Below are 19705 nucleotides of genomic sequence, written 5' to 3'. Positions count from 1 at the left end.
GGGGCATTTAGAAAAAAGGGCCCTGGAGATCTCAAAGTAGAGCATGTCTGTAAATGAGCAATTACTGCTTCTGCTATACCTTCTAAAATAGATAATAATAGATAAAGCCTTTTTTATACATTACAGTCAAATAATTATTCATTAAAACATTAAAGGAGTACCAATTTCAGACTGTTATGATGACATCTAAAATGTAGAGTTAATAAATGTCAAAAATAGCACAGTTTACTGTACATGGGTTAAAGGTAATAAAATTAATAGTAATAATAATAAATACAGTATGTGATATCAGCCACAAAGGTGGAGACAAACACTATCAGGATTGAAGCAATAAAATTACAAACTAGAGTTATATGTTCTGGATTGATTTTTAGGAACATGATCACTTTTAATTTTTTTCACATGTTGAAATATTGTTAAGAGGAAATAAATAATAATAAAAAAAGTTAAAATGCAGAAAATGTAGCAAGTAATAAGGCGCAAAAAAAATCTCTTTTAAATACTTTTATTCATTCCGCCTATTTCTTTACAACACAAACGGTATAGTTTTTTTTTTATTATTATTATTATTTTCCTTTTTTTCAGGGATCCCACAGTGCAACCAGCGCATGTAGGATGTGCATTGACTGTACACAACATATACATACATTGCGGTATACTTGTGTGTATATACATTTTGTAAAGAAAACTTTAAATAATTAAAAAAGCTTCAATGTTGTAATTACAATACATGTTCATTTTTCTTTTTCTTTTTTTCAATGTATTGGAGAAAGAAAAAAAAATAACCCAGTGTATTTTCATCTCAGTATTTTGCTCCTGAAAAAAACAAACAAACAAACAAAAAAACATGATTTTTCACACCATCCGGACCATAACAGTCATGGCCATAGAAAAGCAACCACCCTGTCCGTGCACATAGGCTACTGTAAAAAATAATACTGTTAGCAGAACTTGAAAAATAATACTTTTAGGGCCTGACAGTGAGCAATGTGGCACCATTGCTGTGGCCTCTCAGTGCTTGACATCAAAAGTGCCTTCTAAATCACCCGTGCTTCCAAAACCCAGCAGGTTATGTCCAAATAAAAGATCGTCTTTTAGCTAGAAAATACATTCACACAGATGGTTCATGTGGAGTTTCAGCAGTACTTACACACTCTACCTGAACACGCATTGCACATTAAATACTGCATATTGGTTTAATGAAAATGAGGATGAATACAAACAAGAATGAACTGTAGTCCCTGTTCTGGATTGATTTTTAGGAACATAACAATCATGAAAAATAAATTTTTCATAAAAAAATTTACATAAACAGTGCAAGTTGATCACTACGGCCCGCAGATGCTATTTTTATATCTCCTTATTGGCCTTGTATAGCACAAGAGGTCTGCCACTAAAGCCAACATGGGATAGCAGAGGCTCCAAAAGTCATGCACAAGACCTCACAGGACAAAACGATCATCTAAGATTCAGTTACTTTGAACAAAGTGGACTCGTTCATATCTAAGAAGTTTCACATCTATCACGTTCTTGACTAAGACAACCATCAGCTCTAGTTCTTTACATCAGTTCTAGGGGTGTAACGGTTCACAAAATTCACGGTTCGGTTCGATACGATACACTGATGTCACGGTTCGGTTCGGTTCGGTTCGATACGTTTTAGATACAGCAAAATGTAAAAACATCTCAACTTTTCAGAATGCCGCAAGCGCACCGCGGGTCATGTGACAAGAACCAACCAATCAGCTTCATCCTTTCCCGTAACAACGTTGAGAGCTCAGCCAAGATGAAGGATCAGCTGATCATAGTTGTATATGGATTGCAATTTTGAAATAAATTTAGTAGCAGAGCTACTGCAAGCGATTTTTAGAGCTGCAAATCCATTTATCCTTTGCTGAAATTTCCGCGTCTCATGGAGAGAGCACGTCATTGTTGCTTAGCAAAGACAGACGCCTCATGAGCGCTTCTGCCCGAGCGCTTTGGAAAGGAAACCACTCTCTTGCCATCACCATTATAGCTTAAAGTGAATCCAAAGTGCACCCAAACACCAGACCTGTTGGTTATTGGGGGATCTTCTCATTTCTAGTCTGTTAAACGCATTGGCTATTTTGCAACGAGCCTTCAGCGCGTACTGAGTGAGCGAGCGCCTGCTGAGTAGCCTAACATAAACATATAAGATGGTGTTTTTTTCTTCTTCGGGAGTGTCAGGGGCGTTGCCTGTTACGTTGTTTGGGTTATTGGGCTACCTTGTTGAACGCATATCATTATATTTCTCTCTCTCTCTTTTTTTTTTTTTTTTTCAAATATAATTAAATACTCCAACGAACCGTTCGGTATACATAATGCGTACCGCGTACCGAACCGAAAGCGTCGTACCGAACGGTTCAATACGAATACGCGTATCGTTACACCCCTAATCAGTTCATTCATTGGTTTAAACAATGTCTAAGACAACTGGACTTATTAATGAACTAAAAACAAGTTGATTCCATGGCAAAATCGACATTACCGCTTGATGTTTAAAATATTCAAACCAGAACTTTAGATTGTGGAACTGCTGCTTAGAAATAGTTCCACTCCGGTAAATACATTTCTAATTGGATTTTTGGTCTTTTAAAATTAGGAATTAAAATTATTCATGATGAGGAGTAAAGTGGGGAACAGAATCAGGACTCGAACCCATGATGCCTACATGAGCACCATTGTTGGAGTTGTGTATGAGAAAACACAAGTTTTTGCGTATGACACCCCAAGAGGTTTTAGTCAATTTGACCATTTTCATGAGGTTGATTTTTTATTATATTGCCAAAGTTTCTAGACAGTTTCTCTTTGTAAATTCAAGCATAACCTGGATTTTTCACAGTTCCATCTTAACACACCCACTGCAGGTCTCTCTGTAAGAACGCATCAAGATACATGTCTTTCCAGCTCCACAACGCTAATAAACACAATGTTAAATACATTCTGACATCACATGACCAATGTGCATCTCTCATCTGTCCAGCAGCTGGTCAGGCGTCAAAACACAAAAACATCATACAACATGAAACAAACAAAAACAAAAAAAATCATGGAATGGCTTTAAAATCAAAGCTTGGCAATATGAAGTTGTTAACAGCTGCCCGCAGGATTTAAATGAACCCCGAGGGAGAACAGAAACACATTCATGTAACAATAACTCATTCACAAATGAATGGATGCTATTGGCTGGGGTTAACCACTGCATGAGAGGTTTGGTTGATTTGATGGCTGCATCCCAGTTCCCATACTCTTCCTCATAATTGAGCGCTGAAGTCATGGCATATCACCCTGGTTCCCTCGATAAAAACCCGAAAGGATTTTTCCATCTGCTTTTTTGTTTATTGTGGAAAGTAAGCTCTGTGACCAACAATGGTTTATGATTCTTGCACTGTTTGTTCATCATAATATCTTCACCAATGAACAACACTTTTACGACTTTTGAAACCTAAATGCCAGAAGCAAGAATCTAAATGTGAGATAGAAACTGAAAACACCACGGTTGCTTGACTTCACAGTCAACTCTTTTGATACAACTCTTTATTTTTTTAATTAGTTTTCCTTTTTGGTTTGATGTTAACACATGTGCACAGTGTTTTTTTATAGTTTACTCTGCACATTAAACTGACAAAGTCATCTGACAGTGAATGTGCAAGTGATTTGGTTATTCATAAAAACTGAAGTATACTCAGCTGTGCGCTCGATGGATCAGAACATGGAAAACGTACACTTGTGGCTTAACTGTGTCCTAACTACCGTATTTTCCGGACTATAAGTCTCACTTTTTTTTCATAGTTTGGCTGGTCCTGCGACTTATAGTCAGGTGTGACTTATTTATCAAAATTAATTTGACATGAACCAAGAGAAATTAACTAACAGAAAACATTACCATCTACAGCCACGAGAGCCACTGCTCCTGTAGTCTACACTGAGCAGCATAGAGCGCCCTCTGGCGGCTGTAGACGGTAATGTTTTCTCTTGGTTCTTGAGTCTAAATAAATGCGACTTAAAGTCCGGTGCGACTTATATATGTTTTTTTCCTCGTCATGACGTATTTTTGGACTGATGCGACTTATACTCAGGTGCGACTTATAGTCCGTAAGTATGTACTTTTACTGTGCAGTAGCATGGAAACTGGAATGCAGCCGATGGCGCTTAGTAGATGGAATGTTAGAGACCGTGGCTCTTTTGCCATTGCAAATCAACCAATCAGAGGAAGTCATTCCTCCAGACAGGGGAGGATATACCAGTTGCATATAGTTGATGCACCATGGCGCAAGCTATCAAGGAACCAGCCTTGATTCTCCATGGAAGCCAAATGTTACTAATGAACTCTGGCAACAAATATAGCTCTACATAGAAATGATATATTTTCATGTTTATCATAATATCGTTCAATTCCATATTTTGTTTTTATAAATAAATGTGTACATGTCGTCGTAACATTTGCTGATAGTAACTCCATATTTTCTTTATCTGGTCCCAGACTCCAAAAGGTTTAAAAAAAAAAAGGGATGCTGCCGAGATCCAACATCCGCTCAAGTTTTCCGAGTGTTTAAACCAGAGTCTGTGTCTGTTTTGAAGTGACAGTTCAATCGTTTTGGTGTGTTTGTTTTAGCCCTGGCTGAACGGACCGAATCCATGATCACGGGACTGCATTCCTTCCAATTTTTTCAGCTCTTTCATCGCAGAGAAGACAGAGAAATTACAGTACTAGGTTTGCATCAGTGTCTGTTGTCAGAAAGGCCTCGCAGCGGTGCAGCCGAACCGTGAGAGCCGTCCCTTACCATGCCCCGGCCCAGCTCATCTGGTGGCTTACATGTGGAGGTGTTCATTACATCGGCTGAGCCGGGCCTCTGTTCGTCAGTGATGGCGACTTCTGCTTTCTTCACTGTCTGAATCGTAGTCTCTCAGCCCCATACCTTTCAGTAGCTTCATTAGAGACTCTCTCATCTGTAAACACCCAAATACATCTTTGAAATCCTTTTCCAGGTTTCACATTTTGTATTCTACTGAAGAAAGCAAGGCTATAGATTTAGAATGACGTCCAATCATAACTATTCCTTATTGTTGATACTCTATTAACAGGATGCAGTTATAAAAGTTCCCCATTTTTTCAAACTTGAACTTACCTCATCTAATAACAGCACAGATGACTTTATTATTTCCCTCCATTTTTCCAGCTCGTTTTCATGGTAACGCTGCTGAGACTCCAAAAGTTGAGCCCATTCGATCTGTGTCTGTGGAAGTTTACTGCAACACACACAGAGCCAAAAACATTCCAAAATGTAGGAGTTTTGAAAAAACCTCTTATTCCATCTGTTAAAAAGAACAAATAAACACATTCAAAGGTCTAGTCACTGTACCTTTCATGAGACCTGAGACCCTGCCAGGAGGTCAAACTCTGAGCCGTGTATTCCAGCATCCATAGCTTATAAAACAGCATCATGTTCAAAAATACCAGTAGCACCAGACTGAAGAGCAGAAGAGGACAAACTCAGATTAGCTCATGAACGGCAACGGAGAAATCCTAAAGCAGCTAAACAAGTGTCACGTTCATACAAATGAAAACATTGAATACCTTACACAAATCCTGCAGGATGCAATGAAAACAGGAGAGAGAAAATATATGAAGCCACAGAACAACAAAATGCAATGAATTCCAGCTGATCAACAGTGTGTTACTTAAACACTCACTAAAAAATGTGAAATAAACAAAGAAACCTTTTAGACTTCTAAAAATATAACAGAGGGTGCAATATGAAGACTATTAGACCAAAGTAGACACTGAATGAAACATGCAATGAAGACTTTAAAGAGACCTATTTTATACTTTTATAGCATGCTATATTATGTATAGGTCATATTCTTATATTTAATAACAGGAAACTTCCTTCACATGAAACCTTTAAATAAGATGCATGTAAAGGTATCAGTTTTATATTGCAGTTAGACGTTATTTGCTAAAATGAGCAATTTAGGAGAAAAGGAATGGAAAAAAGAAGTCCTGTGATTTGTTTTTTCACTGTGAATACTCACACAGAGCTGATTATAAGCAGAAGTTTGGAGATGCTGTAGAGAGCCAGGCCTTCCGATCCGTGGTCAGGGATATGTCTGGTCTGTGTGGATCCTGCGGCAGCACATACATTATAATCAATAACACAAAAACAGCAGTCAGGCATGTGATTAGCTAGAGACAAAAAAGAAAGAAAACCTGACTACACCCCAAATCACATCCACAAGCCACGCCCCCAGCACTTATTATTTAAAATATATATTTTAGCACAAGATTAATCCAATATTGTAATAATTTTGTTCTGTAAAAAATAAAAAGCAGCATTTAATAATCATGATAACAGTATAATATAATATATTACAATAAAGTACTATAATATATTATAGTAAACTACATAGAATTGATATTATTATTAAAACACTAAAAGTTTGGAAACATTACAAATATTAATGATTTTGAAATAAATATCTTCTGCTCATCAAGGCTGAATTTATTTGATCAAAATAAAGTAAAAAAAAAAAGCAATATTGTGAAATATTATTAAAAATAAAATAAATATATAATTTTAATATAATAATATATATTAATATAATAATAATGTTATTTCTGTGATGCAAAGCTGATTTTTTTCTCATCATTTAATCCAGTTTTCAGTGTCACATGAAATCATTACAAATTATTTGACTCTCAAAAAACATTTCTGATTATTATTAACAATTTTGCTGCTTCATATTTTGCGTGGAAATTGTGATACACTTTATTTTTGATAAATAGAAAGTTTAATGAACAGCATTTATTTGCATTTATCGAATATATTAATACAATTGTTTAATGCATTTATTAGATAGTCATATTTTTTAATGTCTTCAATCACTTTTTATCACTTTCATGCAAGATGAATATAATTATAATTTTCTCTCTTTTTTTGATCTTAAACCAATGTTTGAGTAGTATCACTGTTTCCTCAAAAGAATGTAAACAACAAAACTGTTTTTAACATTGATAATAATGAGAAATGTTTCTTGAGCAGCAAATCAGCATATAAGAATGATTTCTGGAGGATCATGTGACACTGAAATTTCTCTTTGTAAACAACAACAGATTTATATAAACATTTCTAATGACGAATGTTGTGCTCCCAAATGCACAGTGAATCACAGTGAGTCAAACTACAACCTATTATATAACTTCATCACAATCACAAGAGATTGCAAATTTTATGACAGCACTAGCAATCTCAAATTCTCACTGCCATTCATTAAAAGTTACCAGGTCGAGTAACACATTTCAGCACTGATTCTGCTCACATTTGGCGCTTGGAATCGTTTGAACGCTTTTAACTGTCCTGCAGATGGCGCCGTGAGCTAGTACAGCACTTTCAGGACCATTTCTTCCCTGATGCTTAAGAAAACAATCTTTTTGCAGTTTATGTAATAGCTTAAGGCCATTTGCGTGATTTCAATAATCATGCAGTAACGGAAATCCATATTTATACGGAAACATCGTATCTCTGAACCATAATGCACAAGTACACTAGCAGAGATCTGGCTAATGTCGCACCTGCCACGTGTTTGATGCGATGGATGACACTCTTCTCATCCTCAGGTGTGGTGACGGGACTGAGCGCCTCGTCCAGGTGCTGATGTCTCGTGTGCGTCAGTGGGTGTTTCCTCCGCCTCACTGTAGCTGTGCGTAGGCCTTTGGATTTGGGAGACTGTCCGTGAGGTTCAGATAGCACCAGCTGTACCTTACTCAACTCCAGCTCTATACACACACACAGAGAGAGAGAAAATAGAGAGAGAAACAGTTATTATTTCCATCTTTATTCTTTTTATCATGTTCTATGTGTTTTAATTTAATTTTGTTATTTTATTATTGATTACACTATAAGTAAAATATGGTAAGTGAAAATATTTACATCAATTATGTGCCTTTTTATATGAGGTAATATTGTTCTTGGGGGTTCCCAGAATGTGTCTGTGAAGTCTCAGCTAAAAATATCTCACAAATCATTTATCATTAACTTTTATTTAATTTATTAAACATCTGGAAAATATCATTTTCGGGGCATGTCTTAAAAAAAAGATGTTTTGGTTCACTCAAAAAAAAAAAATCCCATTAGAAATGGGAAAAATTAGGGATTAGGGAAAACTAAAAAAAATTTAAATTACAGTAAAATATCTTAATTGAAAAAAGGAAAGATCTGTAAAAGAACAGTTTTTTTTTTCAGTAAAACCTTTCTGTAAAATTATAGTTTTTGCACTTTATTCAATTAAGATATTTTACTGTAATTTTAAGGTTTTTTGTGTGCCAGTCATTTGACAGATTTTTTTATTTATTTTTTTATCACTTTTATCACAATGTGATGTTAATGTAGCCCCTTTCACACTGCACGTCGGACCCGGCATATTGCCGGAACATTGTCGGGTCGCCTTCTGTGTGAAACCAACCACGTCCCGGGATTGATTCCCACATTGAACCCGGGTCGGGGACCTAGTAACATTGCCGGATTGAACCCGGGACGAGCGCTGTGTGAAAAAAAGCCAGATCTAATTCCATTTCGAAGTGATGACGCACGTTATCGCGCGACTCTTTTACCGGCTGTTTTGAAGGAAGATCAACGTTCACGACAAAAAATATTTGCAAACTGTAATGAAGCAGAGATCGGTTAGTTCCTCACTTTCTGCGCTGACGCAGAGATCGTTTGCTTGCTTCAGTGAAAGTATAACGTGCCTAGCGTTGTCGACCCGTACATTACACGTCACGCGCTGATGTCACGTGTCGTTACGGGACCTTTACGGGTTGTGTGTGAAAGCACGCACATATCCCGGGTCATCACTGGCAGTGTGAAAGGGCAAAATCTAGCGACCCGGGAACAATTGCCGGAACACTTTACCCCTGTATTTGCCAGAATGGCAGTGTGAAAGGGGCTTGTGATATCAAAACTGCAGGCCTAGTGAAACTAATTTGGTTTAATGGGGATTAAAAAGAAAGAGTGAGTGGATTTTTATCATTGTAGGGTGGTTGTGCTCACACACTATCAACACACCTTTATGTCCAAACACCATGTAAAAACGCATAATAGGTGCCCTTTAATGATTCAAAATTAGATTTTATTTCCAATAGTCCATTATTGGCATAAATATTATTTATCTTTATCATTTTAATACTAGTTAAATTTTTAAGTCCCCACTCTACCAAAACATACCTAAATATCTAAAATATTCATCCAAGCCACTCCAGAAGTTTCTCTCAATGAAGCCCTTGACCAGTCCCCAAGGCTGCTTCCTGTAGCGTAGTTCAGCTGACACCCTTTAAGATTCATACGAAAAAAAACTGAGCATTACACATTGTATATATTGGGTTAAAAAGAGAGTTAATAAATATAGAGCACACGCTTTACCTCAGGCGGCACTTGTTCTTGGCGACTCTAGTGAGCATGTAGCGGTTGAGCGTGTAAAAGTAATCGTGATACGGGACATCGTGAGCAATCACCTCAGCGTCAATGATGTAGCACTCGCTCACTTGACTTGCCTTAAGCAGAGTCTAGAAGGGAAAAAAAAGAAGCGATAGCTTTTCATATCATCATCAAGACAAAACTACATTAAATATGTCTCATGTGCTGGATGTGGCTTGTTTGTCTCCTCTGGTGAGCTCACCTGCGTCTCTGTGACTGTGGCCGTCTTTGGAGCCAGTGGGTTGGAGAGGGAGATGGTGTACATGATCTCTCTGGACTTATTGCCAGTGTTTTCTTTCCTCCATGGGTTATAGACCACATCTAAAAGAGAAAAATAATAATCAATAATAGTCAGATATAGGCAGACAGACAGCCAGACAGACGGATAGCTGGATAAAGACTATTACATAGAGTTGGTCAACCTGAGAAGCGTCTCTGCTCCAGAAACTCTCTCATGAACTGCGATTCAGTGAAGAGGATGTCATGCAGTTTATCCACACTGAACTTATACACTTCATTAATGTACAGTTTCCCATGCAGATCTTCCTGGAAGGCTTGCACTTCCCCTTCTGCGAACACAGAAACAGGAAGAGGCCGTGTGTCAGGCCAGACGTGGTACAGTATATAGAAACTGTTTGATATAAAAATCAGTTATGGGAGAGCGCACACACCCTCATCGTGTGTTTCTGAGGAGTCGCTGAGTTCAGTGGGGAGGTCCTCGTTGTCATTGAAGTCAAGGGAAGGTGAGGGGACGGGGACATGTGCGGAGCCGCTACTCTCTGACAGCTTGTTGTCAGGTAACGGCAGGGGTAGGAGGTCTTCTGGGACGCAGCCACTGAAGTCCTCCACTGGGGGCAAGTCAAACTACATAGATAAAGAGATTGATTGTGAATATTTTTCAAAAATAAAATATCAAACACCCAAAACATGAGTTTGCCATCCTAACGGTGTGCCCGCAATGGTAAAGCATTACTGTCATACAAACTGTTATTCCCACATAATGCAGTGATGTGTTGTGTGAAGAGATCTGGTGCTTACGTTGACCGGAGCATCTGTGCTGTCCGTGGAGTTCAGACTGCTGTTGGGGAACACCTTCCTGTGGAGCTGGGGGCTGATGTCCATTTTGGCATCTGGGGTTTTGGGGCAGGTGTCATTGGTCTCGTTGTCTTCGGCGGGAATCTCCTCACAGTACCTGCACCAGGGAGAGGGGCAACAGCTGCAGGTCAAGATTACCAGCTCGGGCAGCAGAATAGACCCTCTCACACAGATAGCAATGGGATGGACTGGTGGATAGTGGAGGAGAAATGAAGATGTCTACAGCAAATTAATGAATTCATTTGCGGCATATATATATATATATATATATATATATATATATATATATATATATATATATATATATATATATATATATATATATACATACACAGTACAGACCAAAAGTTTGGAAGCATTACTATTTTTTAATGTTTTTGAAAGAAGTTTCTTCTGCTCATCAAGGCTGCATTTGTTTGATCAAAAATACAGAAAAAACTGTAATATTGTGAAATATTATTACAACTTAAAATAATAGTTTTCTATTTGAATATACGTTTAAAAAAATCATTTATTCCTGTGATGCAAAGCTGAATTTTCAGCATCATTACTCCAGCCTTCAGTGTCACATGTAACATCAGTCTATCACATGATCATTTAGAAATCATTCTAATATTCTGATTTATTATGAGTGTTGGAAACAGTTCTGCTGTCTAATATATTTGATCAATAAAAGGTTAAAAAGAACTGCATTTATTCAAAATAAAAAAACATTTCTAATAATATATATTCTAATAATATATTTTCTTTACTATCACAATTTACAATTTAACACATCCTTGCTGAATAAAAGTATTGATTTTATAAAAAAAAAGAAAAAACAATTACTGACCCCAAATTACTGACCAGTAGTGTATATTGTTATTACAAAATATTTATATTTTAAAAACATAAGCTTCTTTTTTTTTTTTTTTTTTTTTTTACTTTTTATTCATCAAAGCATCCTAAAAAAGTATCACATGTTAATAATAAAAAATATTAAGTAGCAGAACTGTTCCCAACTTTGATAATGAATCATCATATTAGAATGATTTCTAAAGGATAATGTGATAATGATCCTAAAAATTCAGCTTTGCATCACAGAAATAAATGATAATTTAAAGTATAATAAATTTAAAAACAATTATTTTAAATTGCAAAAATATATCACAATATTACATTTTTTTCTGTATTTTTGATCAAATAAATGCAGGCTTGATGAGCAGAAGAAACTTCTTTCAAAAACATTCAAAATAGTAATGTTTCCAAACTTTTGGTCTGTACTATATATATATATATATATATATATATATAAACAAGGCTCTTATCCTCATCAAATTTCTTTGATTTGATAAAAAAAAGACAGTAAAACAGTAGTAAAACAGCTATTTTGTAAAATATTTTTACAATGTAGAATAACTGTTTCCTATTTGAATACATTTAAAATACAAATACACTTTTGTTCCTCTGGTGTAAAGCAGAACAGCCATTACTCCAGTCTTCTACTCCAGTGTTGATAATTCATACATGATCATTTAGGAATCCCTAAAATTACAAGCTGTCTGTTTTCTGGATCTCTGGATCTTAAAGCTGTGAGTAAATTATGAATCACCTAAATGACTGAACATTCATGATGGGGGAAAACTCACCCCATGATGTTGAAGTCGTCATCAGGAGGTACGTAGTCCTCATCATCACTGGTTAGACCCAGTTCATTCCCATAACACTGATGGACAAAGTGCCACAGCTCTTTAGGACACAATGGCTAGGTAAAAACGAGACACGCACTGGGTGAACATGGCCACCAAACATTTGCTTTCAACAGATCATAGGATATAATTCCATTTCTTGTCTAACCTTGTCCAGAAGAGCATTTTGCCAGAGTCTGAACATCATCATGTATGTCCGATCTCTTGCCCCGAATGAGGTAAAAAAGTGCTGGAGGAGAATATGTAAATGTTTAGTGTTGGTACACTACTGGTGATATGTAGAAGTCAGAGGCCTGTGTTCACCTTTTCACTGTCTGTGCACAGCTGGATGGCATTGGGGATGAGTCTAGCCGTCTTCTCTTTCGTCATGGAACAAACATCTTTCAACTTCACAGTCAGCTACACACAGAAGACAACAAACTCTATCATTCTATTGGCAGAGCTAAAAAGACATATCAAAAACATGCAGAAATGTGATCTTTGTTGTCCCTCACACAGCTTTGCTAATCAAGCTGTGAGAGACTGATGCCCTCTGAGACGAGGGCAATTCATCAACTCACCAGCGTTTCCCAGCGGAATATGTTGCTATAGAAACAGATCCAGTTTTCGGAGAGGTAGAGGCGACCCTGCAGGAGGATATCTCTCTGCAGGGCACAGGAGTAGTCTGTCAGGATGAGGCCACAGGTCAGAGGTTAAGACATACCAGCCTGTTTCATACATAAAACTTTTCCCTTGTTTCCAATCACACACCAAAAATATAACAGGCTACTGCTAGTTAGAAAAAAATAATGGATCCTTATATGAATGTTGTAAAAAATTTAATTCCTATTAAATATCAAATAAGACTCACCCACAATGAGGCGCTCTGAGTCGGGCAGCTGCTTAAAGAGCTTCCTGAAGTCTTCATTTCGCTGTTTGTATGTGGGGCTCAAAACCTGAGAGACAAGAGGAAAGAGAGAATGAGACCAGCTATATACAACACACATAAACACACAGCCACAAACATCCAAAAGAAAAAACAGGCAATACATTCAGGGTACAAGTCCTCATTTGATAGAGACAAACTGTAAAGGGTCATTCTACAATACAGGTGACATTTAATCATAATGAATAACATTTTTTAAAAAATCCATAATTATATACAGTAAATTACATTAAAAACATAAAAGTTAAAAGTTAATGAAAATTAAATTAGATGTTACATATAGATTTGTATTTTATTTGTATAAAATATATACTATTTATTTATTTTAAAAATGTTGTGCTGTGAACTGACAGCCTGGTTCACTCAACCACCCCCCAAAAATATGAATAAATATATTTATGCTGGACTTCATCATCTACACCTAGATACTGATCAGACCCTCTGCAGTTCTGTCCTGAAAGTTTGTGAGATGTTCATTATCGAACATAACCAAAGACAAAAAAAAGGACGCTTCTCTTCTCTTCTGCTGTCTGATTAGTTCTCGAAATCGAAGTCCCAGTTCGTCCAATCACATGGGGGCACTTTGAGCTGTTGGACTGCCTCCCAATCATAGAGCCAATCAGTCTCCGCCTCAAAACTGAGGACTTCCATTACACTTGTCCAGCTGTGGAGATTTTGCCACTTATTATTGTCTCAGCTCCTGACAGTGGTGAAAAGCTTCGCAGCTTATGTGCTGACCTCCAGTCCAGCTTCACCAGGCCACGCTCTGAAATGACCCGGAGTAACCTCAGCAACTTATTAGCATTACTTATTCTGTTGTTTAATGAGTCTCACCACCTCAACACCAGCCAAACAATCTTCCTCAGACAGCAGCAGAACTCGACACATTGAGAGACACGCATCGCACTTGACAATGAAAATGGAGTATGTTTTCCTCAGGAAAATGAGTCAAATTTTTAACAAGACACAGAGAAGAGTTAGTGGTAAGGTAGCAATGTTCAATCCTTGGAATTGATCACCTGACGCTCTCAAAATGCAAATGTTTCTTTTTGGAGGAACATCTATTTAAACAAATACAAAAACTGGAAAGTGCTTGAGGATCCCAAAAAAACAACCACCTGTTAAAAAAACTCTTCTCTTGAGAAAAAAAAAATTCTTTCAAAACTTTGTATAGACAAAATTATATCCTTGAAAGCCAAGATGCATTCATCAATCCATTTTGATAAAATTTCTTTCCAGAGGATGTGAATTTTCTCTCAGTTTCACAGAATAACCGACTTAAGCTGAAGCAACCCTTAACAATGGCAGAAAAGAGTTCTCACTGAGAATTTCTACAAAACAATTCTGCCAAGAGGAGTGGGAGGGGGCTGAGGGAACGTTCGTGTGTGAGAAACAGGGAGGGGGAGGAGCTAAGAAAGCCAGCTGGCCAATAGAATGCCAGAGATTGGAGCTGTGTCAGATGTAGAAAGCTCATTGCTTCAGGCTGTCCATTTTTCTCACTCATGATCGAAGAGATGTGAGATTTATATGCTTCTCCTAGGACTATTGAGAGAGAATCACAGAAGCCTCCATTGTGCACAAGTCATTTCATGGTGTTAGAGTAGAGGCACGGCCAAGGACAATGCCTCAGTCTTCCTTCTCTCCCTCATACTCGCACTAACACGGGGTGAACAAACTGTAGTTAACTTCCTGCGCTGGAGGAAGGGGGACGTTTAGAGGGGATGCCAAATGGGTCAATCATCTCTTTTTCTGGCCTCTCCTTCAGTCCAGACTCAAGTTAAGCATCTAGAACCTCTAAGAAAGTCCCTTATTGAACTATTTTGGTACTATGTTGGATTGTCACTTGATGCCCAATATCAAGTCTGGGTCAATATCAGTAAATATGAGCAAAGTAATGGAAATTAACCAAGTGTGGTCATTGAAGATGAGTCCGGTTATTCCCAAGGTCTTCCTTCTGCTGGCTTAACATGGGTTTTTTCTACTGCCACAGTTTTTCTTTGTGGTTTTTAGGACTAATGCATTTTCTGTAAAGCTGCTTTGATGCATTACACAAATAAAAATGACTTGACCCTCCTTGCAACCACACAGGATGTGAATATTTACCGTCCTGTGGTGAAAATGCATTTGAAATGGACATCTGAAAAGTTTTTACAGCAGACATCTTACAGCTTGTGGTTGTCTGTCCACCCAGGAAAAACAAAAATGAGCACAAAAAAAAAAAGTTCACACTTGGAGAGAAGCCCAGCATCTTTGTTTCCTGCTGATCTTTATAAACAGGCACAGTTATCTTCACACAGATGCTGGTGTCCACGCATCCTGTTTTCTTCAGTTTACAGAGACATGCAGAAGCATCATGCCCATTCAGACTGGTCTTGTAACCAAAGGGCATAAATTTGATCCATCATCCATGCACTTGTCAAAATGCGGTCAGTTCAACTGAATCAAGTGCAGATCATGGGGTTCGAGATGGCCCAGAGGTTATGACCGACCACAACACATTGACAAAACATCATAAAGGCACTTATAAAATTATGTCAGGTCAAACATCCATCCCTACAGAAGAAAGAGGTAATCATTTCCAACAAGAGATGTCCGTGAAAGCAGTTTAACTCAGACAACACTGTGAGCCGACAAGCTCCCAGATTCACATGATTCTCATCATCCTACAACATATAAAGCCTTGTGGACGAGCAACAGAATAGTATTCAAATAAAGAAAAACAGCATCCATTACCCCAGTATCATACACATCACAACATTCATCAAAAATCACTGATTTAAGCAAAACATAATGAAGAATAAAAAACAGACTTACGTTATACCAGCTTTGACTCTTCTGTGAGTTTGAAGAATCAGATTTTGATGTTGAAAGAAACGAGAGAGGAACATACAAACATTAGAGTGAGTTTTTAAGGGAATATACAACCATTTATATTAGACTATGTACTTAGTCTATCTATCTATCAAAAATGATTGATCAGCACAGGTATACAAGCAATTGATTTGAGTATACCATAAAACAAGGGATTATGGGACAGCTCTGTCGTGTATGGGATTGATTTCATCAGTGCATGTATCACATTTCTCATACACAAAGCTACCACAAGAGGACAGTCTTTACACTAATCCAAAGCTTTTCTTTCAAATGGTGCAAAACGTATAAAGGACTTCTCTACAAAACCACATCTATGTCAAATGTGTCTTAGCAGGGCAGTTTTATGATACAGTTTTATGTTACATATACACAAATATAAAGACCTAAGAGAAGTCTCTGCAAAACTCTCTTTCTCTGACTCCAAACAACAGCAGAATGGAGACAGAAGAGCTTTGGGACTCTACAGTTCTCTACTGCGGATTCTTCTCACAGGACAGGGCAGGACTCAAAGGCACAGATATTGATTTCTTACTTTAATCAGGTTTAGTCTGTCATACTGGAGAGAAAGTTCATCAAGAGTTAGAGGTCAGGTGTGAGATGTTTTACTAATATATTTGTTTTTCTGCCTCTGTGACATGAGTAATGCATCTCTATATGGGATCGGAAACTGAAAACTGCTTTGGTGTGATGCTGCATCAGTACAGATTGTTGTCAAGGTTACATTTTTTTTACAGTTTATCAGACACAATTCATAACATTCAACTTGGCATTACTACAGTAGCTAGTTTCGCACAGGGTTTGCTTAGCATGTCCTAGGGTAACTTAGCACAGACAGGTGAAGCAGAGCATAATGGGATGGCTCACAGGCAGAAGAGCAGAAAAGAGTGATGCTTACTTTAGACAGTCTCTTGTGTGACTAGCATGCATGAGAGGAAGAACAGATATCAGAAAACAAACAAAAATAAAACAATGAATAAGTGCAGAGAAAAAAAAAAAAAAAACACTGTTGGGTAGCGAAGCTTCTCCACATAGCAAAGAGATGTTCTGTGATTAACTCCTGTACATGAGGAGCTGCTGATGAATATGAAATGATTATGCAACGATTGTGACTTCAGACAGGAAGGAAATGTCCCTAATTTTTTTGACAGGTATTTCTTTTGTGAAACATTTTTTTGTAAAATATTTTCTTCTTCTTGAAAAGGAGAACTCAACCTTTTGAGTTCAAAAATATATTTGGGATGCATGATATTGGAAATCTGATGTGCCGATAATTTTAAAATCATTTTGGCGGACAGCTGATGCCGATACATTTTCTTTTGTTTGGCAACAACACCAAGTCTCTCCTGTGCAGAGATTATGAATACATTTTTTTGTGTTAATTTTGAGGAAAAACTGACTTGTTAGAACTAAATAAACAGTATTTATTTAGCTAAAAATAATAATAATAGCTAAAAAAAAAAGAACTGCATTTTTTTTCTTACAGACATATGCAGCAACCATAGCATTTTAATTGTAGATTTTACATTTGTAGATGGTCTAAAATCTTTAGAAGACTTTCTTGTATTTAGGTTTTCATAATGATACATCTGAAAAAAAAAATACACAGAATGAGAATAAATTAATAGATTCCTACTAAATATTGTAGAAACTGAATTTTCTGTAAAGTTGCTTTGCAACGATTTGTATCATCAAAACACTATACAAATAAACTTATCAGGAAATATGGTTTAATTTAATATAATTTTATTTAATATTCATAATTTTAGTAAAAAAAAAAAAGTATAATATATATATTATAAACATATATGTGGCACATGTGCCTTATCCACAGTGAATATGCTGCTAAAATATGACACCTACATTTTTTTCTAGGTTGGCAGCTCACTGGGTTTTGAAGTCAGTTTACTGGAAAGCTAAACTGGCAACATTGTTATCATATAAGAACACATGGAAAATCATCTTTATGAGTATAAATCATCTGCAATTTTATAATGTGACTCAGAATTGAGTTTAAAAACTGATACAGAATTTAATCCCACAGTAGCAATTACTGTGCAAGGCATGCAGTATATGAAAACGGAGAGAGTGGAAGTACAGGAAGTACAATCACACGTTTACCTTGGAGTTTTTCCCTCCGGGGCGGGTGGTGTGAAGCGACTGGCTGTAGGTGCGCTGGACGGCTTGTTCTGGGGTGGATGGGGATTTATCAGAGGAATGATCGGAGCTCTTTTCCACCATGTTCTCTCCCTCTGGACTCTGGGGCGTTGGGGAGCGCGAGCGTTTACGCAGGACGGGTGAGCAGGCCGGCGAGCTGCGGTTCGAGTTACTGGCAGTGCTACAGAAACAAGAACAATATCCAGTAAAAAACTGATTCTGTATTTCCAAAGGAATACAAATGTCTGTTTGATGATGGCCGGACACTTTAAGCTCACAGGTTCCAGACACACTGATTTGCAGTGCTCATGTGTCAAAGGAAGTTTTCTTTAAACCAGCAAAACGCTTAATAAACTAAATGTCTTTATGAAAATGTGAAAATGCAAAAGGTTTCTAAAAAAAAGTTAGGTTCAGGTTAATCCAAAGCCACTTGCTCACTTTAAAAACAACAGAAGTCAACCACTAAAACAAACATTTTCCCATGAGGCCACTCACTGGCCTCTCACCTCTGCCCTGTCAGCTTCTAGGAATGCATTCAGACTGACATCTCACAACTCTGACCAAAAACACAGCACGCAGTTCTGCTAGGAACGTACACATCACTGATAATATCACATTATCTGTTGAAGAAATTATGAATGCACATTCATAAGGTGTTTTTTAGATCAGAAAAAACAATATTGGTCAAAATACACAGAACTAAACATCTGATAATCTTTCTGAAGCACAAAACTGAGAAGAAAGGAAGAACTGAGTCTTCATGAACAGAGTCATACTGCGCATGTTCATTTTGTTATTGCCTCTTTTATTTCCTTAAAGGGGTTTTCGGAGAAACATTTCATGCAAAATTGATACTTAAAATAAAGCATAACTGAGAACTCCATTAATTCTTAGGCTAATGAAGAGCAACCTCCAGACAATAAAGTTATATTCTGGGAAAAACCATCACTCACTAGCTGACCTCAAACACACAGAATCTCAGAATTTGCTTACAAAGGTCAAGATGATGTGGAAATGAAAAGCTTTTTTCAGTCAAATGGAGAAGCACTCCATCTGTGCAGCAATCCTCCATCTTCCTGCTGTCAGCCCTTCATCTGTCCATCAGAAAGGGGTAGGGTTGCCCCTATAATGGTCCCGTATTTGAGAATAAAATAGCGCGTCCCGTTTTGAATCAATATGGGACGGGGTTTGTCCCGTATTTTCAGAGTTGTCTTCAATGCAGCATCTCATGCAGATCATCCAACCGGCATTCTGTGAAGACTCATCCTATTCTGCACCTGATTGGGTAATATTCGCTGCTATCGTTAGATTGATTGGTTTGTTTCAGGTTCACGGCCAATCAGAGTCAGAGGGGGGGCGGGTCCCTTGGCAGAGAGTCGATTTGAAAGAATGGCGGAGGCTCTCCAGATACCCTCCACATCCACCCACCCCCCGCATCAAGCGCTGGAAAGAAAGCGGATGCAAAAGTATCGACGAGT

At 37.5% G+C, this 19705-nt stretch overlaps 1 protein-coding gene across 8 annotated transcripts in view; it reads right to left on the bottom strand.

Annotated features, from left to right (window-relative positions):
* Positions 1 to 489: 489 nt before the first annotated feature.
* gramd1ba (GRAM domain containing 1Ba) overlaps positions 490 to 19705 on the bottom strand; it is a 42961-nt gene continuing 23745 nt past the window's right edge. For 6 of the 8 annotated variants that reach the window (XM_052566614.1, XM_052566619.1, XM_052566620.1 and 3 more), the window contains 18 exons: positions 18192 to 18408; positions 16014 to 16034; positions 13125 to 13209; positions 12835 to 12938; positions 12578 to 12673; positions 12423 to 12503; positions 12215 to 12330; positions 10530 to 10707; positions 10163 to 10355; positions 9914 to 10060; positions 9694 to 9812; positions 9438 to 9580; positions 9243 to 9346; positions 7595 to 7798; positions 6058 to 6148; positions 5385 to 5492; positions 5151 to 5271; positions 490 to 4971 (listed from right to left, as the gene is read on the bottom strand). In XM_052566614.1, coding sequence (XP_052422574.1) covers positions 4882 to 4971; positions 5151 to 5271; positions 5385 to 5492; positions 6058 to 6148; positions 7595 to 7798; positions 9243 to 9346; positions 9438 to 9580; positions 9694 to 9812; positions 9914 to 10060; positions 10163 to 10355; positions 10530 to 10707; positions 12215 to 12330; positions 12423 to 12503; positions 12578 to 12673; positions 12835 to 12938; positions 13125 to 13209; positions 16014 to 16034; positions 18192 to 18408 — 2218 coding nt within the window. In that variant the 3' untranslated portion in view covers positions 490 to 4881. The remainder of the gene's footprint in view (positions 4972 to 5150; positions 5272 to 5384; positions 5493 to 6057; positions 6149 to 7594; positions 7799 to 9242; positions 9347 to 9437; positions 9581 to 9693; positions 9813 to 9913; positions 10061 to 10162; positions 10356 to 10529; positions 10708 to 12214; positions 12331 to 12422; positions 12504 to 12577; positions 12674 to 12834; positions 12939 to 13124; positions 13210 to 16013; positions 16035 to 18191; positions 18409 to 19705) is intronic. The other 2 variants (XM_052566615.1, XM_052566618.1) reach the window with 1 other exon arrangement.

This window comes from Carassius gibelio, chromosome B10 (assembly GCF_023724105.1).
Source record: "Carassius gibelio isolate Cgi1373 ecotype wild population from Czech Republic chromosome B10, carGib1.2-hapl.c, whole genome shotgun sequence".
Taxonomy (NCBI): domain Eukaryota; kingdom Metazoa; phylum Chordata; class Actinopteri; order Cypriniformes; family Cyprinidae; genus Carassius; species Carassius gibelio.
Note: the sequence above shows the minus strand (reverse complement) of the source record. Positions and strands in the feature narration are given on the sequence as shown.